Raw genomic sequence first — 25,851 nt, forward strand, 5'->3', positions numbered from 1 at the left:
TTTATTTTTTTTGGAGACAGGGTTTCTCTGTGTAATAGCACCAGCTGTCCTGGAACTCACTCTTGTAGACCAGGCTGGCCTCGAACTCACAGAGATCTGCCTTACTCTGTCTCCCAAGTACTGGGATTAAAGGCATGTGCCACCACTGCCCGGCTCTGAAATATCTCCTTAACCCTTGTAAAAGTTACTACTATCTTTAGGGACACATACATGTGGCACTCACTTAGAAATCAGGGACTATCTGATTGACTGAAACATTAGACAGAAACCTTCAAACATTCATTTTACAGTTGCCAAATATTTCTTACCCATATGGCACTGATTCACAATAAATACTTTCTCGCTTTAAGAACCTTCCAAAGTAATAGGCAAGATGATTCATTTCAGTTAGATTCAAAATTATGTTCTCTATTGAGTTGTGCCTCCCCAAAGGTAAGCTGAGGTGCTCACCTTACGGGAAGTGGGAATGTGGCCCTTCTTGGAAGTCATCATTCGTGTACTGGTTAGGACAAGGTTCCTGGAGCAGGGGTCAGCCTTAATCCAATCTGAGACGCTGAGAGAATGGCGGGAAAGCAAAACACCAGGTGACAAGGGAGGTGGATCTTGGAGGACACAGTAATCAAGAAATGCCAAGGATTCAGGCCATAGCCACAAGATGAAAGGAGCAAAGAAGAATTCTTCCTACATTAGGTTAGGTGTGGTGGAGGACATCTTCAATTCAAGCTCCGGGATGCTGAGGTAGGAGGATTGTCAGTTTGAGCATAGCCTGAACTATATACTTGAGAATATATATATACATATATATATACATATATATATATATGTATATATATATATGTATATATATATTCTCCAGTACCATGACTGCCTTTGTGCTTCTATATTCCTCATCATGATGACACTGGACTAGACCTCTGAAACTGTGAGCAAGCCCCAATTAAACGCTTCCTTTTATAAGATTTGTTGTGGTCATAGCATCTCTACACCAACAGAGCATTGACTAAGACCTAGCGTGCTGAGTCTTCGCTATCAGAGAGCCAACACCACCCAATCTCTCTTCTGTAAAGCGGTCCTTTATTCCCCTAATGCCCCATGAGGTGGTGACTTTCATAAGCTCTTAGGGAGAGGTACTAACAGATGTGGCTTTGTTGGAGCAGGTGTGGTCTTGTTGGAAGAAGTGTGGAGGTGGGCTTTGAGGTTTCATATCTGCTCAAGACACACCCAGTGCTGCCTATGGGTCAGGATGTAAGAACTCTCAGCTCCTTCTCCAGCACCACGTCTGCTGACATGCTGCCTTGTTTCCCACCATGATGACAACAGACTGAACCTCTGAACTGTAAGCCAGCCACCTCAATTAAATGTTTTCCATTATAAGAGTTGCTGTGGTTATGGTGTCTCTCATAGCAATAGAAACCCTGACTGAGACACCCCAATTTGGCCAGTTTCTAGAGCTGTGCAAGGCTCAGTGAATGATACAACAAATAATTTTTTTGTTTTACAGAGAAGTTGTAAAGGGCGTAACCTTTTTAGCACAGTTTTATATAGAGAGATGGCGGGAGAAAAAGGGGCTTCATTTACTACATGCCAATACTAGCCCCAGACAGCATTTTTGTTTTTTGACACAGGGTTTCTCTGTGTAGCCTTGGCTGTCATGGTCTCACTCGGTAGACCAGGCTGGCCTTGAACTCACAGAGATAGGCCTGCCTTTGCCTCCCCAGTGTTGGGATTAAAGGGGACACCACCACACCAGGATCACGAGACAGCAGTTTTAATATTGATTTTCCTGTCAATCCTAATTCCATCATAGCCACCCCACACACACCTCACTTTTGGCTGAACCTATTGCTACACCCATATTTGAGGTGGTCTCCCACTGGGCTATACCCCTAGCCTCCAGATCCCATGTTTCCTCCTATAAGCAAGACGTAGAAGCACCTTTCTGGAAAACTGGCTGAATCTTATCCACCTCAGCGCCCTTAGCTGACCTTGTGTCGACCTTGTCACTAATATATAGTCTGAAAATTGAGGCCCGGCCACGTCACACATTGTCTCACTTTAAACAGTGCCGTGTGGTGGTTAAATATTAGTGCTTGTTTTACTAAATCTTTGTCATACTGTAAAAGCAGCTGCCTTCTCCCTGGAGACTTTAGAGAAGAGTAGCTAACTAAAATCTCACTTTATCTAAAACCCAAATTGCCATGGCAGTGGCAGGAACTGGCATTAAGAATGCTGTCTGAGGCTGGCGAGAAGTTCTTCCTGCTCTTGCAGAGGACCAGGGTTCAGTTCCCAGCACCCACTTAGTGGTTCTTAATCATCTGTAACTCCAGTTCTAGGATTCTGAGGCCCTATTCTGGTCTCCTCAGTACCAAGCACCCAAATGGTGCACAGACAAACCTGCAGGTAAAATACTCATACACTAAAAGAAAAACAATGTATTTATTGAGACAGGGTCACACTCTATGTAGTTCTGGCTGGCCTCAAATTCACAGAGATCCACCTGCCTCTTCCTCCTGAGTGCACTGGGATTAAAGGCGTGTGTCTTCATGCCCCACTGCCAAATAAACAAATAAACCTAAAAAAATAAATAAATAGTCGGGCGCACGCCTTTAATCCCAGCACTCAGGAGGCAGAGGCAGGCGGATCTCTGGGAGTTCGAGACCAGCCTGGTCTACAAGAGCTAGTTCCAGGACAGGCACCAAAGCTACTGAGAAACCCTGTCTCGAAAAACCAAATAAATAAATAAATAAATAAATAAAACAAAGCATGCAGTCTGGGGTCAGTGAGATGCAGGGTGGAAAACGTGACTTGAGTGTGGTTCCAGTACCCACGAGGAGAAACTCACTCCAGTGACTCACATTTCGTCCTCAGACCCCCTCCACACACACACTGTGAGCATCCACATTCAAAGCAAAGAAATGAATTACTACTTTTTTTTTCTAGAATTATTTCTAATGATGGTGCATTATGATGCTTCACAGCATGGCTTCTAGAGTCTACTAGGATTACAGTCATTGCCTAGCGATCTCTAGCAGTAAATAAACTTTTGAAAATTCAGTGCTGGGAAAGGAATGTTTATATATTCTGCTTTCACGACGTAACCCAAATCAAAATAACCTGCTGTATATGGCTTTCACCTTAAATCACAGGCACCTACCAGTTCAAAAAATCATGGGGGTGAAGGATGGGATGAGGACCAAATTATCTCAGGGATTCTTTGCTGAAGACACATCAGAATCATGAAGTCTTTTGTTTTAATGTATATAATACCCTTTCGCTTGCACACTGGAGTGAGCATGGTCTTATATAAAAAAGGACCCCAACTTGGATGAGCACTGAAGTCCCCCCACGGTGGCTAAGGATTCATTCTTCTCCCCAGGTGCATCCCCATCGCTCTCATCACCCGGTCCTGGGTGGTCTCCTACACCCTTGGCACTCTCCCCTCTTTTCCACCCAGACCCCTCCCCAAATCCCGTGGGCGGGCCTGAGAAGAGCCCCGCCCAACCTCAGGCCCCGCCTCCTTCGGCCGGGAAGCCCCACCCCCTACGGGGAGCGCCCGGCGCCCGGGCTAGGGGCGGAGCGGCGGGATGCGGGGCGGGGGCGGGCCCAGCCGGGCGGCCCCGAGGGGCGGAGTTGCGGCGTCGCCCTACGCCTTTGCTTGGGGCCGCCGTACCTCGGGGGAGGTGGAGCTGGCGGAAGAACGACCGGGGTCTTGTAGCCCTGCAGAATCGTGGGAATCGGGCGCAGGGGGTCACCGGAGGAACATGGCGCCCTGGACACTCTGGCGCTGCTGCCAACGCGTGGTGGGCTGGGTTCCGGTGCTCTTCATCACCTTCGTGGTCGTCTGGTCCTACTACGCGTACGTGGTGGAGCTGTGCGTGTGTGAGTACGGGAGGCGCGGGCGACGGGCCGTGCCGCGGTGGGCAGGCCGGGGCTGCGGCGCTGGTTGTTAGCCCACGGGCTGGACGTGGTTCCGGCCCGCGCTGCTCCGCGGGTGGACTCCTGGCCGAGGGTTCCGGCCCGCGCTGCCCCGCCGGTGGGCTCCCTGGCCGAGGGTTCCGGCCCACAGCTCGCTGCTCTTGGGGTCCCGAGTTCGGGCCTGCGTGCCGCCCACGTCCGGTGCTTCCGGGTGGCTGAGGTCGCCTTCGGGCTTCCACCCTTCTGTGACGGAATGGTCACAAAGGCCTTTCCTTTGGAACTGGAGAAAATCGCCCTTCATAAATGGCTTGTGAAGTCAGTTTGGCCTTAAAAACAACAAACAACAAAGAAATCTTGTTTCTCCCAGATTGTTTATCTCCTGACTGCGCGAGAAGAAGCGCGGCCTCTGGCCTGGCGAGGGAGGTGTGTCTGCAAGGTCTGCAGTGAGGGCTCAGCCCGGGGACAGGGACTGCCGTCCGCTCCTTTGAGCAGTATTTGACCCTTTTTAAAGATCATTTCGAATGTCAGTGCTGAATTTATACAAGATGTTGTTTTGAGGCACAAAGAATTGAACGAGAGGTGCATAGTACGGTTAGCTTTTCTTGGCTGTTTATTTTGATGGTTTGTATTTTTTATACCTTTAATTTTGGGGCTTTGCTTTATTTTTACTTTTGCTGGTTTCCCTTTTTAATTTTTACCACGTAGTTCTTACCTGATTTCCTGGAATAAAGGAATAACATCACATTTTACTAAAAGGACTTAACCTCTTGGTTCAGATAGATTGCCTTTAATGTGGAGCAAAATTCTTTGTCGTCCAAACACCGGAGGCTATTACTGTTTGTGATACTGAATAGTTGAATATATATGTTTTATACTGACTGGCCCTTTTCTGTGCTTTTCTCATACCAGTTTTATTAAATGAAAATCCAAGACAAAGCAGTCCCTTGGTTTCCCCAAAATGATGTGGTTTTAATTTTCTGACTGCCCAGTTATCTACAAGACAGCCATTCCTTGGGGGAAGCATATGGGGTAAATATAAGAATGAAAAAAGATGGCAGACTGTAGACCTCAGTTGTGGCTCTGGATTTGCTTAGATCTGAACCAAGTACTTGTTTAAAGCTCAAGTTCTCGGGGCTGGAGAGATGGCTCCGAGGTTAACAGCTCTGGCTGCTCTTACACAAGCCATGAGTTCAATTCCCAGCAACCACTTGGTGGCTCCTAACCGTCTATACTGCATTCTGGTGCCTCCTCCTGGCCTGCATTGCAGGCATACATGGAGTCAGAACACTGTTTACATAATAAATAAGCAAATCTTAAGGGAAAAAAGAAAAGCTAGGCTTCTGTCCATAGAAAGACATTTATGTTTGGTTTTTTTGAGACAGGGTTTCTCTGTGTAACCACCCTGGCTGTCCTGGAACTCACTCTGTAGACAGGCTGCCCTCTAACTCACAGAAATCCAGCCGAAGGAGTGCTCTACCACCACTGGGTTTTTAAGTGGCAACATCCTTAAGAAAATGACTGCACCTGAGAACATTGATTTAGAGGAAAGAGTGTGCGCTGCTGAGCTACATAGTGAAGCCCTGACTTAGAATAAAACAGCTGGGACTTCAACCTCAGCACTAAGGTGACACACACAGACATGTCTTGGTGAGATCGAGGCCAGCCTGATGTACATAGTGAGTTCCAGGACAGACAGAGAGAGCTATGTAGAGAGATCCTGTCTCGAAACAACAAAAACAATTTATTTTTTATGTGACGTACAAGGGTGCACATAGGCTAAGGCTCATTTGTGGAGGTCAGAAGCCAAGTTTGTGGGGTCAGTTTTCTTCCACCTTTGCGCAGGTTCCTGAGATTGATCTCAGGTCATCAGGCCTGCGGGTCAGTTGCCTACATGCTGAGTCTCATTTTTTAGTTATCTCCGTAGCTGTGCTCAGAATAAATTATGGCATGCCTTTCCAAATAGTAAATTTGTTGAATGTAATGATTTTGATTCATCTTTTATAATACCAAAATGTTTGCTAAAATTGTTGAGTTAATTAAAATTGACTAAATTTAAATGTTTCTTTTGTTTTTTGAGATGGGGGTGGGGTGAGGTAGATGGGCGAATTGGTGGCGGCTGGAATTTTGTCTCAGCGCCTCTGTGAAGTCCTTGTTGTCCTAGAACTTGCTCTGTAGGCCTGAACTAGAGATTGGTCTGCCTCTGCTTGGATCAAAGGCATGTACTACAGCCACCACCACTACCACCCAGCACTGGCATGAGCTAAACTTGCTGAAGGAGCACTAAAAATGCCAGTCAGGTTCAGATTGCACAGCTTAACTTGAAAAATACCCACAGTGAAACAAAAAGTCCAGTAGTTTTTTTTTTTGTCATCCCTTTATTTTTAAATTGTGTGTCTGTCTGTCTGTCTGTCTGTTTTGTCTGTTTGTAATCTGACTTTTAGGAGCAGGTTCTCAGTCTCTACCCTGTGGGTTGTGGGTAGTTCAGCTCGACCGTAAGCCCCTTGACCCATGTCTGCCGACTAGAGGGAGCACTTCCTTTCCTCTCCTTTCTTGCTGCCTCTCCAAACATAGGTGTGTCTGCAGATGAAGTGAGACTGGGCCCTGTGGAAGGACATTACTTAGAGCACAGTTGACTGCAGTGATCATGCAAGCGCCTGGCTTTCAGAGTGATATGTGGAGAAGACGGGGATAATACTGAGTTTTAGTTTTAGACCGGAATTCCCCTTTGTTCTCCTTTTTTTCTTTTTCTTTCCCCACACTTTGTTTGAGGAAACTAATTTAGACAACACAATTTGTTGTTCAAACCCAGAGCCTGCCTTCCGTGTGGAACACTTTTCATGTTTTTTTTTTCTTAGCTAGTTTTTTTTTTTTTTTTTTTTAAAGATATTGCAAGTGTGCCGGTTTTGATGCTAAGCTGCTGGTAGTGTCGGGATTATATGTGCTGTCTAAGAGAAGGAGCCCTCCCATCATCATCACGTGCAGCCTGGAGATAGTCAACACCTCCTATTCCTGCAGACACGGGTGTTCTGGAAATGGAGCACGCACTTCTGAGCAGATGAGCACTTATCTGAAACACTGCAGTGAGAGCCTCTATTCCAGGATAGGTTTCTATTGATTCATTTGATACAAAGGCCTGACCTTGTAGTCCAGGAGGCCTCAAATGCACTGTAGCCCTCTTGCTTCCTCCTAAGTGCTAGGATTGTAGGTTTTGCGTCCCAAATGTATATACATAAAGAACATGTATTTTGTTCTTTCAAAAGATGACTGATATATTTCCTGTAAGTACCTAAAAATCCTTGTTATTATTGTGCTGGGTGGTTTTATATCAGTTTGACACAAGCTAAAGTCATCTGAGAAGAGGGAGCCTCAGTTGAGAGCCTCTATGAGATCATACTATGCAAGACTGTAGAGAGTTTTCTTTTCAATTTGGTTTTTTGAGACAGGGTTTCTCTGCATAATACTCCTGGCTGATCTGGAACTCACGTTATAGACCAGGTTGACCTCAAACTCACAGAGATCTTCCTGCTTCTGCCTTGAAAGTGCTGAGATTAAATCTGTGCACTACCACTGTCCAACCAGGGTTTTCTTAGTGATGGCTGGGGGACAGCTCAGCTCATTATGGGTGGTACCATCCCTGTGCTGGTGGTACTGGGTTCTTTAATAAAGCAGGTTGAGCAAGCTGTGTGTAGAGCAAGCCAGTAGGCAGCACCCCTCCGTGACCTGTGTCAGCTCATGTATCCAGGCTTCTACCCTGTTTGGGTTCCTGTCCTGACTCCCTTCAGTGATGGACTATGATGTGAAAGTGTAAGTCAAATAAACCCTTTCCTCCCCTAGTTGCTTTTGGTCATGGTGTTTTACCATAGCAATAGTAACCCTACCCAAGACAATGATCATATTTAATATCATGTACACATGCTCAATGTTTTTTAAAGACAGGCTCTCACTATGTAGCTCTGGCTAGCCTGCAAGTCTGTATAGACTAGGCTGGCCTCAGTTTCTCAAGAGATCCACCTGCGTCTACCTCATTGGTGCGGAGATAAAGATGTCAGGAGCCTCCCATCTCTTCCCTTTACATCATTCTTTGCCATCCCCCAGGTGGCTAGATTGAATCCAAAACTAAGGATTAAAGCCAAAATCAGGATTGTTAAGTGTCTGCTTCACAATCTCCAGTACTCTACACCTTGTTCAGTGAATTTAGCTGTTCCCATGGCTTACTGTCCTGACTTTTCTTTTTTGGTTTTTCAAGACAGGGTTTCTTTGTGTAGATTTGGAGCCTGACTTGGAACTCACTCTGTAGACCAGGCTGGCCTCGAATTCACAGAGATCCGCCTGCCTCTGCCTCCCAAGGGCTGGGGTTAAAGGAGTGTGCCACCATTGCCCAGCTGGGGTTCTTAGTTTCCTTAATAGAAGAATTCAAGAATTCAAGTAAATTCATGACAAAATTTATTATGTTTCAAAGAGAAATTACAGGGCAGGCAAGCTGTAAACCTCAACAGTTGACTGGAGGAGCAAATGGAGGGCAGACAACATGACACTAAGGGTCAGGAACCCCAAAATGTTGAGGCAAGAACCCAAATTTAAGGGAAGCATGTTTCGGAAACGTAGAAAGAAGAAAGGTTCTGCTTCTCTGGAGAGTTCAGAAAACTGAATACTTCAGAAAAAGTGGCAGATGTAAGGACCCTACTACATACCTATACCCATAAATTAGGGCGGGGGCTCTGGCGAAGAACAATCCAGAAGCTGAAGACCTAGCTCCTTCTGTCTCTTTAGCACAACTTTAAGTGAGTGGGGCTGTCTTTCCTTTAGCCAGTGACTGAACAGACCCATTTCTACCTGGGGAGTTTCTTCTACTCTTAGCACGGCTTCAAGAAAGGCAAATATGGGGTTTTACTGTGTAGCCTGGCTAACTTGGAACTCACTGTGTAGACCAGGCTGGGCTTCAGCTCACAGAGATCCACCTGCCTCTGCCTCCTGAGCAGCGGGATTAAAGTTGTGCACCACCACACCCTGATCTTTCCTAGATGTAAAACCAGTTACCTGTAATTAGTTGGCGGTCAGGGGCACATGACAGCTTGCTTTCTCCTAGTTTCTCCCAAATGGTACGTTTTTAAAAATTATATATTCTAGTGAATGGACAGATATATTGGCAGTGGAATAGAATGCCATATTTGGAAATAGGCACTCTAGAATACACTGAAGGTAGCAAGTCAAATCCTGGAGGAAAAATTGGGACAACCACTGGTAAGAGAAAGTCAGTCCCGTGCCTCTCTGTTCAGGGTTGATTACACATGAATCAAACCTCGTTTTCCTTGTTAGGTGTTTACCTCCACTGCTCTCTGTCTTGTCTTCTGAGATACTGGGGCCTGCTTTGCAGTTCACTGGGCTGAGGCCTGGCCTTTTATTTCACTTGTGAAGAGATTTCCTCCTGTGTGTTGTTATTTCTCCCCCCCTGGGTCCTGTGGTCACATTCTCCTGATTGTTTGAGAGTAAGCTGTGGATGCTGTGCCTGTTTACTCTAAAGATTAAGATTTTTTCCAAGATTTTGCACATATATAATTTGAACTTACTTTCTTTTATGATCCTCCTGACATCCCTGTTCTCCCATTTCTCATTACTCTCCTTTGTCCCCTAGATGGTTTATTTCTGCTGTCACGTTTGAACTTTAAATGATGGAAAACATTTGTCTTTCTGTGTTACCTTAATTTGCATAGTGTGATTACTTCCCCTTGAGGCCCTTTTCTGCAAACTGGGTAACTTCCATCTTCCTCCTCCTGCTCTGCAGTCCAGTCAAGGTTACACATTAGAGACTGATGCGTGGCCCAGGTCTGCAATCTCAGCACTCAGGAGAGACAGGGTTGTGAGTTCAAGGCCAGCTTTTATGCAGTGGTTCAAGAGCAGTTTGAGTTGTGAGCTAAGTAGTCTACTACATACTGAGTCCCCATCTCATAGAACAAAGTCAGTTGTGAGCATATACAAGACACTTTGGTTTGGTCCACAGCACTGCAAATAAATAAGGGCTCATACTTTACAGCTGTTCCTCTTTGGCGCCTTAATCTGAAGTGTTCCTCAGTCTTTATGCACTGGACCATGACATTTTTAAAAATAGAGGCCCAGACCCGGTAGGATGTCCTTCAGTGTGGGTTATCTCTAGTTTCAACGCAGGGATTTCGAGGAAGGACTTGCTGCTCAGCTGTGGCAAGTGCGGTCAGGAGGCAGCAGCCCAGCTCTTTCTGTGTGATTTGCCTCGCCCAAGGTCACACCCTTTCTGGTGCAGTCTGCTGGCTGTGCCTGAGAGGTGGGGCTGGGCTGCTCCCTGCAGAGCTCCTAGCCTTGCTGTTGCAAAGCCTGTGCTCCCTTCACAGCGCCCCCTCGTCTCTCTTCTGCTTTGCTTCCGCTTTTTGTCAGTTTCTTCTGGAAAACAGACGGCACTTCAGGCTCTGTCTCAGCACCTGCCTTATGCTGAGTCAAGGTTTCTATTGCTGTAATGAAAATAAACACCATGACCAAAAGCAGCTTGGGGAGGAAAGGGTTTATTTGGCTTACACATCCCCATCACTGTCCATTATAGAAAGTAGTCAGAGCCAAAACTCCTGAGGTAGGAGCAAAGCAGAGGCCAACGATGCTCGTACGCCAGTCACAGACTTCCTGTGGCCAGTCTTACACGGGCAGTTTCCAGCTGTGGTTCCCTCTGTGTTAGTCTAGCTTATGTCAAGTTGGCAAATAATAATAAAATAAAATAAAACTAGCTAGCACAACATTTGATTCTACAGAACTCAGCCTAAGGTATCTTACCTTGTATGGAGCACTGAAACTCTGACTCATCTGTTCCTGGTACTGGCCCTGGGCTCCTATATAGCGTCCTTTGAAGATTAGTTTGCTTTGTTTTTGTTTGTTTGGTTGGTTTTGGTTTTTTTGAGACAGAATTTCTCAGTGTAACAGCCCTGGCTGTCCTGTAACTCCCTCTGAAGACCAGACTGGCCTCCAACTCATTGAGATCTGCCTAAAGGCATGAGTCACCGCCACCCAGCTACTTTGAAGATTCTTGCTTGTAAAAAAGAAAAAACAGTAGTTACCAAATGGTGATTTTTTTTTTTAATGCCACCATTTTATCTACATTTACTATCTAGAGTTCTGTAGGCGGGAATAACCTCCCTTCCTATATATTTCTGTGTGTGTGTGTGTGTGTGTGTGTGTGTGTGTGTAGGACAGAGGATGACTTGCTGGAGTCAGTTCTGCCATTTTGGGTCACAAGTGCCTTTACTCACTGTGCCAGCCTGCTGGTCCAGCCTCCCTGTTTAGTTGATAAATTTGTTACCATGAACATGCAGTTCTGAATCCCATTTTATGAGTTCATCTTGTTGCTTAAATTGTCTCTGATTAGGACAATAGGAGTCACATCCCCGTTTCTGCAGCCACCCTCACTTATTTCTGCCACCATAGTTTTTTAAGGTTGGTAATTTCCCTGATATTGGAATTGGCTGTTTCAAAGTGGACCTAATCTGATTTTTTAAAATAAAACTATTCAAGCATTAGAAGAAACGAAAAGTGGATAATCCCTAAGGAGACACCAATGAAAGCCCCTCGCTCTGTAGCTTAGAATGCCAGTTCTGGTAGACAAAAACAGAAATGGATAGACATAACTAGTTCAGGATAAGATGACAGTGGTTTGTAAACATAAGATGTTCATGCTCATCTACAAGTGCAGACTATAAAATTACCCTGCAGCACCAAGAGTTTGCAAACACTTAGACTAGAAAGACCCAGGGTGTGCATGCATTGCTTAAAGGAATACAAAATCCTTCTAAAGGTTTTTGGGAAAAGCTAAAAATACAACAGAAATGTACTCTTAGTTCTGTGATCCTGCTGTGAGGATTCCGCACTGAACATAAGCTTCCACAAGTAAACAGCACATTCACAGGGTTATTTATTGATTGTTTGAATAACACAAAATTGGAGGCAACCCAGATGTCCACTCATAGAAGTCTGATTGTAAAACAGAACACCCACATGATGGGAGACAGCAGTGCTTTAAAAATAGATGTGTGCTACTGTGTAGTGATTGCTAGAGTATCTAAGACATTTCATAAGTCGCCTGGCCTTGAGAAGTCACCATCTTCCCCCCCAAACTCACAGAGATCCACCTTTCTCTGCCTCCACCATCATCCCTGCTGGGTGGAATGGCTCATGCTTTTAACCCCAGCACTCAGGAGGCAGAGGCAGGTGGATCTCTGTGACTTCAGAGTAAGACCCTTAAAGGGTGTCTACAGTGAAGCCAGTTTGCTGGCGAATGAGCTTCATGTAGCCAGGCTGGCTGTAGGTGTACAACTACACTGATAGGAACATTAGATATTTTCCTCTAGGGCTAAGTAAGGGCTGTGAGGAAGTGAGACTAAGTTGTTAGATGCCGGCGCTGGTGACAGATACATACACAGCTGGCAGAATGGAGAGAGCGTGTATGTAAAACACCTGAACTCCCTTCCGTTTTCCTTTATGATGTCTTTGAGATGCGTTTCTCTGTAGTCTTGGCTGGCATGCCTCTGCTCCTGAGTGACAGGTGGCATGTGCCGCCACACCTGGCTTGAATTCTTTCTTAAAATTCTTTCAGCAAGGCTGGGCGGTGGTGGCACACACCTTTAATTCCAGCACTTGGGAGGCAGGGGCAGGCGGATCTCTCTGAGTTCGAGATCAACCTGGTCTACAAGAGCTAGCTCCAGGACAGGCTCCAAAGCTACAGAGAAACCCTGTCTTGAAAAAAACCAAAAAAAAAAAAAATTCTTTCAGCAAATGGTTTTGCTTTTGCCTTCCCCTCTGTGCCTCCGCAGTTCTGGAAACATTTAAATTCCGCTGTTAATAAACAGTAACAAAGGTTTACACTGGTCCTCCTGATGGGTTTTCAGTAGTGAGCCTGGGCACTTGGACTTCTAATCTTTTGGCCTTACAACAACAGGGTTGGTTACTGTCAGGGCCAGTTGGACGGCCAAATAGCATTAATTTGGACCATGTGATCACCACTCTTCTCATGAAGCCAGATGTCCCAGCAACAAAGTGCTGATTGCCTAGAAGACCCAGTTTCAGTATTGAGCCTGATCCTCTCCAGGGGGACACCGGTTTGCCTTGGTCAGGCCCATGCAGCCTGCCAGAACTGTGGCTGTCTTTGAAGATGAGCAGCTGTGAGTTCCTAACCACACTGAGCGACACCAGAGGAGGAAAGCTAGGGCCACTCTGGCCATTTTTGTTCGTTTCTTGCATTTGTCACACTCTATGATGACACCCTTGGCCTGAGATTCTTTGCCATAGTCTGTGACACACAGCTGCAGCTAACTGTGCAGTCAACATTTCATTCCCTAGTTTCTTCATGTCAAGATTGGTATGTCATGGGTCTTGACCAGTGTGTCACATTTGCATGCACACCATGAAGACAAGCTCGTTGTAAGGATGCGGTTTAGAGTTTTTGTGCTGCTGCTGTGAATGCCGAGCTCTCCTCCCGTGTTTGCTGTTTTCCAGCTACCACAGTCCACATGACAAGAGCGCAGCATTGGCTTGGCTCAGGCTCTGCTGCACCATCATAAAGAGAATCTCCAACCTTTTTATCTATAAAAAAGTTCTTTTTTTTTTTCTGGGCAGTGGTGGCATATACCTTTAATCCCTGTACTCTAGAGGCAGAGGCAAAGAGTGAATTCGAGGCCAGCCTGGTCTACTGAGTGAGTTCCAGGACTCCAGGGCTATGCAGAGAAACCCTGTCTTGAAACAACAAAATCAATTTCTTTTCCACATTTGCTTATTGTGTGTGGCGCCATGGCAAATGTACAGGGTCAGAGGACAATATGGTAGAGTAGGTTGTCTCCTTCCGCCATGTGGCCGCAGTGAGTGCTTGAACTCAGGTAGTCAGGCTTGGCAGCCCTATCACCTTGGAGTCTCCACCAGCCCTCAGTTTAATTTTTATTATTATTATTATTATTTTGCTTTTTTGAGACAGGGTTTCTCTGTGGTTTTGGAGCCTGTCCTGGAACTAGCTCTTATAGACCAGGTTGGTCTCGAACTCACAGAGATCCGCCTGCCTCTGCCTCCCGAGTGCTGGGATTAAAGGCGTGCGCCACCACCGCCCAGCCTCAGTTTTATTTTTATGTTTATTCTTTAATTAGTGTGGCCGGTATCATACTTCTCAGCAATTTTCATTAAAGTCATGACATTATCTTAAAAAAATTTTAAATTTTACAATTATAATTTTTATTGTACAGAACATATTTTTTTTTCTTTTATTTTTTTTTACACAGAACATATTTTTAATGTGTGCTCAGGGGGCTGAGATATTCAGGCCTTACCTAACATCTAAGATGGGTTGAGAAACCTTATGCTTCTGTAAAGTGTATTTAAAAAAGAAATGATCAAAAACTTTTCTTAGGCCAGGCAGTGGTGGCACACACCTTTAATCCCAGCACTCAGGAGGCAGAGGCAGGCAGATCTCTGTGAGTTTGAGACGAGCCTGGTCTACAAGAGCTAGTTCCAGGACAGGCTCCAAAGCAATTACACAATTTCTTTAGTGTTATGATGCTGGTGGATGAATAAATAAATTTATTTTTGGTTTGTTAAGAAAGTGTCCATGTAGTTTCAGCTTATCTAGAGATTTTAGTTCAGATTTGATTTTGCTTGTCCTGCTGATACATAACATACACACACATACATACATATATAATCCTTTGAGTCTTAAAATATGGAATAATGTGTGATGCTGTCGGCTATGAGGAAGCGCGAGAGAGTGAGAACGGATGTGGGAGTGAGCAGTAGTAACAGAAGAGTGTGGTGTTTATGCTGGAAGTGGGGGCTCAGGAAGCTTTGAGAGGCGGGAGTGTTCATATAGCTCTGAAAGGTGGATCAGAAGGAACATAGTATTTGTGACATTGTGTTCTGTAACAGACCAAAAGCATGAGCCAGCCAGACGACTACATTACGGCAGGTCTGTAGTGCTGGCTGCCCAGAAGGCACGGTGCTGAAGAGTAGTCAGCCATGTCTTTGCTGGTGGTGAGTGTAAAACTGATAGGGCAGATGCCTTAGTGTCGGATTTAAGGAAAGAGATGGGCGGGCCTGGAGCGGTGACATATTGGAAATAGTCTTGTCCAACATGGTTTTGGATCGTCCAGAAAGAATGAACAGTAATTCCCACCATTTCAGGCACTGTAGAGGGACTGCTTTTAGGTTACTCGAAGGGTAAGAGAAGATGGGGCCTGAAGCCGTGACTCTGCTGCCTTGCTCTTGCAGAGGACCTGGGTTCATTTCCCAGGACCCATACAGCAGCTTACATCTGGAACCAGGAACAAAAGCAGTACACCAATATTCAGGCCAAACCCCCATATACATAAAATAAAAATAAAAACTTATTTTTTTTCTCCCCTGAGACAGTATTTCTTTGTGTAGCTTTGGTTGTTCTGGGACTCACTTTGTAGACCAGGCTGGCCTCAAACTCAGAGATCTGCCTGTCTCTGCTTCCTGAGTTCTGGGATTAAAGATATGCACCACTATGCCCAGCTAATAAAAACTCTTTTAAAAATAGTACAAAATGGAAAAAGATGGAGTACCTTTTCTCTGTCAGCTACCCTAACTTGAAAACTTTACATGTATACATAAATTATTACAGTCTTTCCCTAAATATGATGGTTACCGTGCTTCAGTTAAAAGGAAATATGAAGTGTGTGCGTCAGAAGTCCATCTGACATCGTCTCTCGGGAACTAGGCACCTTGATTTGTATTATGTTTCCTTTCGTCCGGCCTTGCCCAGCTGTGCTGTTCCCTTACACCCACCCCAATGGGTGCCCAGGTGAGGTTGGCTGGCCACCCAGGGGTCACACAACTAGGATTCCAAATGCTTGCCTCCCGCACATGGGTGGGGGATCAGCACACACCCTTGTGTTTCCTCAGCCAGTGCTTTGCCAGCTGAGCGTGTACTGTATTCTAAAGAACAGCCCTTTTCTCGCTGTGGGATTGAGGAGAGCTGTAAAGGGCTCTCTCAACACACTGAAGTTTAAAGAGGTCTAAAAGTATTAATGCATTGTTAATGATAGAATGTTGTTGTAATAAGAGCGGCGGGGCTGCGTCCCCAGCACCCCGGCTGCCTGGCTAGCTTATGCCCGAAATAACAACACACAAACTGTATTCATTTAAACACTGCTTGGCCCATTTCTGTCTAGCCTCTTCTTGGCTAACTCTTGCACCTGAACTAGCCCATTTCTAATCATCTGGGTAGCTCCGCTAGGTGTGCTTACCGGGAAGATTCTAGCCTACATCCATCCTGCGTTGGAGCTTCATCGCATGTGTCTCAGAGAGCAGAGCTCTCACATCCGCCCGGGAGAGGGGAGCATGGCGTCTCTGCTCCAGAGAGCAGAGCTGTCGAGTCTGAGCTCACTTCCTCTTCCTCCCAGCATTCTGTTCTGTTTACTCCTCCCACCTGTGTTTTAACCTATGAGGGCCAAGCAGTTTCTTTGTTGCTTAACCAATGAAATCAACAGATTGATATATGACACTCCCACATCAGAATGTTTTTCAGGTTTTATGAAAATGAAACAAACTTCGTGTATAAGTATATTTACTCCTATTTTTTTCTTCCAGTCACTGTCTCTGGCAAAGGAGAAAACGGTAAGACTCTCACAGTCTCACTCTGAGTAGAGTCCTGTGTGACCATGTACTGTTACCTAGTGCTGTGAATTCATGGGGTTTGTTCTCCTTAAAGAAAGAATGTGTCTTGAACTTTTTAGTTAGAAGGAGAGAGTACTGCTGCTGGGTTTCTTCCTAGGCACGCAGTATCTTAAATGACTAACGTGGCTATGTTTTAGCAGACTCCTAGCACTACTTTATATAAATTCATGGATTTCTGCTTGGTGTTTCCCTGGAGCTCTGTCTGTTACAGTTCTGGTAGCAGCCTTCACTGGGCTAGGGAGGAAGTCTGCTTCATAGTATCTAATAATAAGCGGAGATGTTTCCCGGCCACCCATACTGAAACTCTGTTAATTATATTAATAACAGAAACTATGTTAATTGCATTTATGTTTGACCCATGGCTCAGGCATATTCCTAGCTAGCTCTTAGGTTAACCCATTTCTATTTATCTGTTATCGCTACAAGACTGGCTTACCAGTGCCACATTTATTTCTTCAGAGGCTGCATGGTGTCTCCTTCCACTCTGCTCATGCACTCTTGTGTGCTATCTGTGTGTTTGGATTTCCCGCCTCACTTAACTCTGCTAAGCCATTGGCCGAAACAGCTTCATTGTACAACTAATAAAAGCAACACATATAGGGAAGGACATCCCACATCATCTAATCCTAGGGATGGTTCCATTGTTCATATATTTGTTTAGAATAGTATGTTATTACACAGATACTTAATCAAACCACCAGACTTTAAATTTGTATTATTAGGTAAAGGGAATAAATGAGTTAATAATGATCAACAAACAATGCCTAGGGGAAAAGATCTAAGAATTTCACTGGAGCCAGGTGGTGGTGGCGCACGCCTTTAATCCCAGCACTCAGGAGGCAGAGGCAGGCGAATCTCTGTGAGTTCGAGACCAGCCTGGTCTACAAGAGCTTCCAGGACAGGCTCCCAAGCCACAGAGAAACCCTGCCTCGAAAAACAAAAAAACAAACAAACAAAAAAAAGAATTTCACTGGAATTAAAAAAAAACTTTAGTAGTATCATTGAAGTAAAATTTCAAAAATAAAATTAGATTTTTAACATAAAACGCAGAGGCTTCTAAAATAATTTACAGTTAAACAGTATACAGCTATTAAAATTTATTTTATTTTTCTTTTTTCCAGACAGTTTTTTTGTATAGCTCTGACTGTCCTGTAACTTAGTTTATAGACCAGGCGGGCCTCAAACTCACAGAGATCTGCCTGGCTTTGCCTCCTGAGTTCTGGGATTAAAGGTGTGCACCACTATGCCCAGCTAATAAAAGCTTTTAAAAAAAATAGTACAAAATGGAAAAAGATGGAGTACCTTTTCTCTGTCAGCTACCCTAACTTGAGAACTTTACATGTATACATGAATTATTACAGTCTTTCCCTAAATATGATGGTTACCGTGCTTCATTTAAAAGGAAATATGAAGTGTGTGCGTAGGTCAGAAGTCCATCTGACATCGTCTCTCGGGAACTAGGCACCTTGATTTGTATTATGTTTCCTTTCGTCCGGCCTTGCCCAGCTGTGCTGTTCCCTTACACCCGCCCCAATGGGTGCCCAGGTGAGGTTGGCTGGCCACCCAGGGGTCACACAACTAGGATTCCAAATGCTTGCCTCCCGCACATAGGTGGGGAATCAGCACACACCCTTGTGTTTCCTCAGCCAGTGCTTTGCCAGCTGAGCGTGTACTGTATTCTAAAGAACAGCCCTTTTCTCGCTGTGGGATTGAGGAGAGCTGTAAAGGGCTCTCTCAACACACTGAAGTTTAAAAGAGGTCTAAAAATGTTAAGTAGTTGCATTGTTAATGATAGAATGTTTTTCAGGTTTTATGAAAATGAAACAAACTTGGTGTATAAGTATATTTACTCCTATTTTTTTTCTTCTAGTTACTGTTTCTGGAAAAGGAGAAAACGGTAAGACTCTCACAGTCTCGCTTTAAGTCCTGTGTGACCGTGTACTTTTTACCTAGTGGTGTGAATTCATGGGATTTTGTTTTCCTTAAAGAAAGAATGTGTCTTTAACTTTTTAATTAGAAGGAGAGAGTACTTCTGCTGGGTTTCTTCCTAGGCACGCAGTATCTTAAATGACTAACGTGGCTATGTTTTAGCAGGCTCCTAGCACTATTTTGTATAAATTCATGCATTTCTGCTTGGTGTTTCCCTGGAGCTCTGTCTGTTCCAGTTCTGGTAGTAGTCTTCACTGGGCTGGGGTAGGTCTGCTTTTACAATGCCTAAATCTTAAGAATGGTTCCATTGTTCGTGTATTTGTTTAGAATAGTACATTATTACTCATAGATATTTAATCAAATCACATTTTAAATTTGTATTATTAGGTCAAGGGAATAAATGAGTTTATAATGATCAAACAAATAATGCCTAGGGGAAAAGATTTTTTCTACGAATTTCACTAGAATTGAAGAAAGCTTTAGTAGTACCACTGAAGTAAAATTTCAAAAATAAAATTAGATTTTAACAGACAAAAACCAAGAAGATTCTGAAACAATTAAATAATTAACAGTATTAATATTTGTTTTATTATATTTTTGGTTTTTCAAGACTAGTTTTTTCTATGTAGCCCTTTCTGTGCTGTAACTTACTTTATAGTCCAGGCTGGCCATAGACTCAAAGAGAACCGCCTGCCTTTGCCTCCCAGGTGCTGGGATTGAAGGTGTGTGCTACCACTCCTTGCTTGATATTTTTTCTTATTACCGGAGATGATCATGCCTGATTAAAGTTGCCCTTAAGGATGCTTTTCAGTAACAGAAGAGACAGATTCAATCTTGGAAGTCCTGTCTTTCTTTGCATTTTTTCAATGCAGAATTATTTTATGTGTGTTGATAGTATAGACACAAATGAAGGGATTATCTGAAGATTTTGTTTTGTGTATTTTGAGGGCAGGGTCTTTGATGTAGTTCAGGCTTTCCAGGACTGACTTTGTATCTTTAACTTCAGATTCACCTGCCTCCACCTTCAAATGATGACGTTACAGATATATATCGTGTTCAGCCTCCAAATATTGATGTCATAGGCGTATCCCATCTGTTCAGCCTTGACTTTATTTTTTCTTTCTTTCTTCTTTTTTTTTTTTTGAGACAGGGTTTCTCTGTGGCTTTGGAGCCTGTCCTGGAACTAGCTCTTGTAGACCAGGCTGGTCTCGAATTCACAGAGATCCGCCTGCCTCTGCCTCCCGAGTGCTGGGATTAAAGGCGTGCGCCACCACCACCCGGCGACTTTATTTTTTCAAAGTTCTCATTTGTACTAGTATGTATTGCAGTTTTTTTTAGCCACATCTTAAAAGAATATTTTCCTCTTTTTCCCACTTGTTAAAAGCTGTCTTGAAGTTTTATGATACATTGAGTTACAGGTGATTTTTGAACATAGATTTTGATTTATAGATTTAGATTTTTCTTAGAGCTTTAATTTTTTTACAAATATTTTTACTTTTATACATTTACTTTTTCACATTGGGTATGTGCGCACATGTACACACACTCAGAGGAGGACAACTTTGGGGAGTTGGTTCTCTCCTTCCACTGTGTGGGCCACACTCTCAGTTTGGCGAGTGCCTTTACCTGCTGAGCCGTCTTGCCAGCCCACTTTCATAAATGTGACTCAAAGTTTTCCTCTTAATAGTCATGGAAGCTGGGTATGTTGGAACATAATCCAGCACTTGGGAGGCTAAGACCAAGAGCATTATGAGTTCCCGACCTGTAAGCGGAGCCGTCTTTGCCCTGCCCTGTCATGTAGTTGCTTTTAAATAATCACTCAGATGCTTAGTATTAATTATAAAATGTTTGGCCTGTAGTTCAGGCTTATTACTGACTAGCTCCTCTATTTAAATTAACCCTTTTCTGTTAATCTGTATGTTGCCGTGTGACCGTGCATCTTGCTTCTTGGGCATCTAAGTTTCTCTTGACTCCACCCTTCTTTCTCCCTGTATATATGTGTGACTTTCCCACCTAACTTTATTCTGCCTGGCTTATAGGTTAATTTAGCTTTTATTATCAAGCAATGAGAGCAACAGATTTTTACAGAGATTGGAAGATCATCCCACAGCACAGGCCAGCCTGGTCTATAAGTTTAGGATCAACCCTGGTTATATATCAAGACCCTGTTGCTGGGCAGCGATAGCATGTGCCTTTAATCCCAGCACTTGGGAGGCAGAAGCAGGTGATCTCTGAGTTTGAGGCCAGCCTGGTCTACAGAGCAAGTTCCAGGACAGCTAGGGCTGCACAGAGAAACCCTGTCTTGGGGGGTTTCAAGAGAAACCTTGAGGGGGAAAAAGGAGAGAGAATTGAAGGGCAGCTCAGTAGTAGGCTACTAACACACACTCACACACACACACACACACACACACACACACGACTCTAAGTGGTCCTCAGCCCTCCAGCCCCTCAAGAAAAAAATAGCACATCACATGAATTTGAATTTAGTTAAGAGCAGTATTTTCTTTTATTATTATTTGTTTTTGTCTGTTAATTATATCCCAAGTATTGTGCTAAGAAGTTAATTATATTTAACTGAAATGTGTTTTAAAGCAAACCATTTTGTGTGTATGGAGAGTAGAAATTTCCTAAAGGAATAGTAAATGTTAAAAGTTGAAGCATCTGTTTATGCTAATCTTGGTTGTAAGTAATCAAGTTTAAAGTACTTGTGTGCTGACATCCGTCTTAAATGCTGTGACCCTTTAATATTGCTCCTCATGTATTGGTGACCTCCCCAAAACTATAAAATTATAGTTATTTTGCTACTGTTACAAATACTAATGTAAATAGTTTTGGACGTAGAGGTTTGTCAAAGGGATCCTGGTCCACAAGTTGAGAACCAATGGTGTAAGTGAAGACTGCTAGCTTGATTGACGGACAGGAAATGAATACAGGACGTACTGGTGAACTAGCACTTCAGAGTCAGTGAGTGGCCTTGGAGCTGGGTCAGAGAAGGGAGTGAGCCCCCAAATGGGTTCCCAAAGGAAAAATCAATCACTCAGTGTTGGTTTGTTTGTTTTTTTTTGGGGGGGAGGAGTGTTTCTTCTTTTGAGACAGAGTTACTCTAGCTCTGGATCCTGTCCTAGAACTAGCTCTGTAGACCAGGCTGGCCTTGAACTCAAAGAGATCCACCTGCCTCCACCTCCCAAGTGCTGGGGTTAAAGTTGTGCGCTGCCACTGCCCGGCAACTCAATATTTTTTGAGTCCACTCAATAGACTACAAGATTTGACCTGAAGGGAACAGACAACGTAGAGAAATGCAGCTTGCTGAGGAGCCGGAATGTTTACAGTGGACAGCATTAGTGGAAATGAAAAGAAAGAGTACTTTAGCTACAGGAGGAAGTCATGAGGTACTGGCACAGAAGTAAACTGACTAGTTAAATGCTGACTAAAAAAGTGGAGGAAAACAATTTTCGGTGACAGAGGTGAAGAACTTTAGATTTTTTTTTTAAATATTTATTTATTTATTATGTATACAATATTCTGTGTGTATGCCTGCAGGCCAGAAGAGGGCACCAGACCCCATTACAGATGGTTGTGAGCCACCATGTGGTTGCTGGGAATTGAACTCAGGACCTTTGGAAGAGTAGGCAATGCTCTTAACCTCTGAGCCATCTCTCCAGCCCCCAGAACTTTAGATTTTTATCAAGCAGTTATGAATTTCAGTTCTGGCATTAAGGCTTCTTACAAGTGACATTAAAATTCTCTGATCCTCGTGTTTACATGCCTAAGGTTAGAAAGAAAGCCGGTGTCATATGCTAAGAGGCTTTCAGTAGGAAGAAATGAAGAATTAAGAAGCGAAAGTCAACTGTGACTAGAAAGTCCCCTGGTTTGGTTAAGACACATGGTGTTTTGCATTTATTAATTTATCATTCTTAAGCGTCTGATGACTATAGAAACAAGTGTTTTATCGAAGTCTGCGCAGTTGTGAGGAAAAGTAAGTTCTGAGAGTGGAGAGAACTTTATAGTCTGACTTTAAAGATGAGTTGAATTCAAACTTGTCTTCAGAGTGTGTTTGTGTAAAATTTCACACCAAAACACGTACAGGGCTCAGCTCTGGCCATTGATTCTTGCCTCTTATAAAAACTAACCTTGTTCATTTCAGATAGAGAAACTGCAGAGCACAACAAAGGGCTTAATATTACACCAGTGAGTGATAGTTGGGGTCCCAGATGTCAGCTGGGACACTAGTGTACTTGGAAAAGATCATGGCACAAGTTCACAGTGCCTGACTTTTTTTTGTTACCCTATGTTGAACAAGAGAATAAATTTTAGAATACTCTAACCCAGACAGGAATTGTTTTTCAAATTTTTTCATTATTGTTTAGTAAAACTTTTTGTCTTTCTGTTTCCAGTTCCCCTTGGTGTGATGTTTATAGTGATGGATCCTTTTAAATAATTTTTAAGTCAGTGAGAATTAACATTTAAGGAAAACTCAATTACAGCGAGCAGCAGCTGTGTGCACATTGTTCGCACCAGTTCTCTCCGGCCAGCGTGGCAGGAGAAGCAGAGGCAGGAGTAAATCCAGGCCATCTTGGACTGGAAAGTAAGTTCAAGGCCAGCCTGTCAAAAACTCTCTTTTCCAAAGTTCTAGCCTTTAATCCTAGCACTGGAGGCAAAGGCATAAGGAAATAGGTGAGCTCAAGGCCACCCTGATATCCAAAGCAAATTCCAGGACATTCAGGGCTATTACACAGAGACACCCTCAAAACAAAAGATTCAAACCCAGTTGGGAGTGGTGGCACACATTTTTAACCCAAGCACTCAGAAGGTAGAGGCAGGTGGATCTCTGAGTTTGATTTTGAGACCAGCCTGGTCTACATGGTGAGTGCCAGGAATATGTAGGGAGGCACTGTCTCAAAAAAGAAAGGAAGGAAGGAAACCAAACTCAGTGAGCAAAAATTTTCAAAGGTGTTTTTTTAACTTAGAGCCTCAGCAACTGAATGTAATTAATTCTCACCAAATGTAGCCTTTATTCATAAAGTTAGGTTTATAAGCTTGTTTTATAACTTTACACCTTGAAATAACAAGGGTAGCATATTTCTTTATATCTCTTACTGTTGTAGCATAAAGATAAAGGAGTTTATATATTTGATATTTAAATGAAAGTTTTTATTAAATCAGGTCTTGTGACCATACTGTTCTAATGTATTTTTTTCTTTTCACCCAGACTCAATAAAATATTATTTGTTTTTATTTACCAGGAAAGACCGTTGTTTACCTTGTGGCTTTCCATCTGTTCTTTGTTATGTTTGTATGGTCCTATTGGATGACAATATTCACATCTCCTGCTAGCCCCTCCAAAGAGGTAAATTTTATGTTGGTAAATTGTCAAATGCTTGTCAAATGCTTTAACTGATGATGGAATGATATTCCCTGTGTTACCTGTGTTCAAACCGTGCATGATACATTTGTCTGTTTCCGTTTGTAAAATCCCTGGGTAGTGTGAGTCACTGACTTGTTCTCAGCACAGTTTACTGACAGCACAGTAAATGTTTAGCTGTCCTAACACTTTACTGGCATGCTGAATTTTCTTAACACTGAGTAAAGAAGTTCAGGGTCAGAATTGAGTTTGGTCAGCGGGGCTGGGTTTTAGAAACTCCTCCGTCATATTTTCTCAGGCATGAACAGTTGTGCTGTATCTAAATCACCTGTCACTGTGGAAAACAGTTATTCAGGGTTCGTCTTGCTGTGACTGCATTTCTCTGCTTGGAGGATGCAATTGGAAAATATTTTAAACATTTAAGTGCAGAAGGTTTTGCGACTGGAGTCTTTCTTACCTTGACACAGATGAGTTCTTCCTTGCTGAAATGTAATGTAGCATGGTGATGAAGCTGCCTCTCTAGGCTGGGCGTGGTGGTGGTTCACTCCTGTTAATGTAGCTTTCAGCGGGAAGATGGCAAATCCAAAGCCAGCCTTGGACACTGTGAGACCCTGTCCTCCAAACAAGCAAATAACATGTACACGCACACACACCCTGCACATGCGCGCGCATACACACACACACACTGCATATGCACAGAGTTAAGACTGCTTGAGGTTTTTGTTTTTGTTTTTCTACACATTAATTTCAGAGCTCCGGTTTTCTTCTCAGAAAATTGTGTCTGTCTCTGTGGGATGCATGTGAGGACTGACATTTTCCAATTTTTAAGATATTCCTGTTTTCAGGATGAATATTCAAATATTGGATGATAGAAGTAATATAATTGTTTTCCTTCATGTTAACTTTTCAGAATTTGTTAAAAATTGTAGACCATTTAATTTAAAATACCAACTTCCATTTAATATTCTGTAGACAGTCTGTATACAGAAAATAAAGTCCCAGGTGTACCCTTGGTAAGATGTCACACAAAGTAGGCCAGGTGTCTTAGTCAGGGTTACTCTTGCTGTGGTGAAACACCATGACCAAAGCAAGTTCGGGAGGAAAGGGTTGATTTGGCTGACGCTTCCACATCAGTGTTCATAGAAGGCAGTCAGGAAGGAACTCACACAGGGCGGGAACTTGGAGGCAGAAGCAGAAATCATGGAGGGGTGCGCTTACTGGATTGCTCTGTGTGACTTTCTTAACCCAGGACGGCCACCCTGGGGATAGCCCCACCCACAGTGGCTCGGCCCTGGCCTTCCCTCACTGCTTAAGAAAATCCCCTGCAGCCAGATCTTAAGGAGACATTTTCTTGAGTTTCCCTGCTTTCAGATAACTCTAGCTTGTGTCAAGTTGGCATAAAACTAGTTAGTACGTCTGGCTACTCTTTAATCCCAGCTCTGGGAGGCAGAGGCAGATCTCTGAGTTTGAAGCCAGCCTAGTCTACACAGCAGATTCCAGGACAGCCTGAGCTACTTAGTAAAGAGACTGCCTCAGAAACAAACAAACATTACTTCCCAGAAACTGAGTACATATGTTAGCCATTATCCCAGCAACTTCAGGGACCAGAATATTCCCGTCATCAGTCACCTCATAACAAATCATTCTTCTGCCTTATTTGTACATAGATTCATTTCTCTCATTCTCATATGTTGTGTGTCTGCCTTTTCTTTAGCATTCTAATTATAGGGTTCATCTGTGTTGTTGTAAGTCATTTTTGCTATTATTCTTCTGTTGTGGAGGATAATGTTGTGTTTACCAGGCCTGTTGTTTAGGGTGGTTACAGTAGGGCTATACATGTCTCTCTGGGATCGGAGCTGCTGTCAGTTACACGTATGCTGAATTTGAGCAGATAAGGCTACACAAGCTATTGCCAATTTTCCATTCGGAAAGTAAACCCATAAATCAAACCTAATTGT

The 25,851-nt window shown here is 43.6% G+C and overlaps 1 protein-coding gene across 7 annotated transcripts in view; it reads left to right on the forward strand.

Annotated features, from left to right (window-relative positions):
- Positions 1-3,650: 3,650 nt before the first annotated feature.
- The window catches only part of Zdhhc20 (zinc finger DHHC-type palmitoyltransferase 20), a 62,604-nt gene continuing 40,403 nt past the window's right edge, over positions 3,651-25,851 (forward strand). For 6 of the 7 annotated variants that reach the window (XR_005972531.1, XR_005972532.1, XM_041633947.1 and 3 more), the window contains exons 1-4: positions 3,651-3,879; positions 16,516-16,542; positions 18,473-18,499; positions 23,775-23,878. Coding sequence is in view for 5 of the 7 variants with exons in the window: in XM_041633947.1 (XP_041489881.1) it covers positions 3,762-3,879; positions 16,516-16,542; positions 18,473-18,499; positions 23,775-23,878 (276 nt within the window). In the remaining 2 variants the exon portion in view is untranslated. The remainder of the gene's footprint in view (positions 3,880-16,515; positions 16,543-18,472; positions 18,500-23,774; positions 23,879-25,851) is intronic. The other variant, XM_041633949.1, reaches the window with a different exon arrangement.

This window comes from Microtus oregoni, unplaced genomic scaffold (assembly GCF_018167655.1).
Source record: "Microtus oregoni isolate MIOR12 unplaced genomic scaffold, Mior012 000045F_ref0000178, whole genome shotgun sequence".
NCBI classification, from domain to species: Eukaryota; Metazoa; Chordata; class Mammalia; order Rodentia; family Cricetidae; genus Microtus; species Microtus oregoni.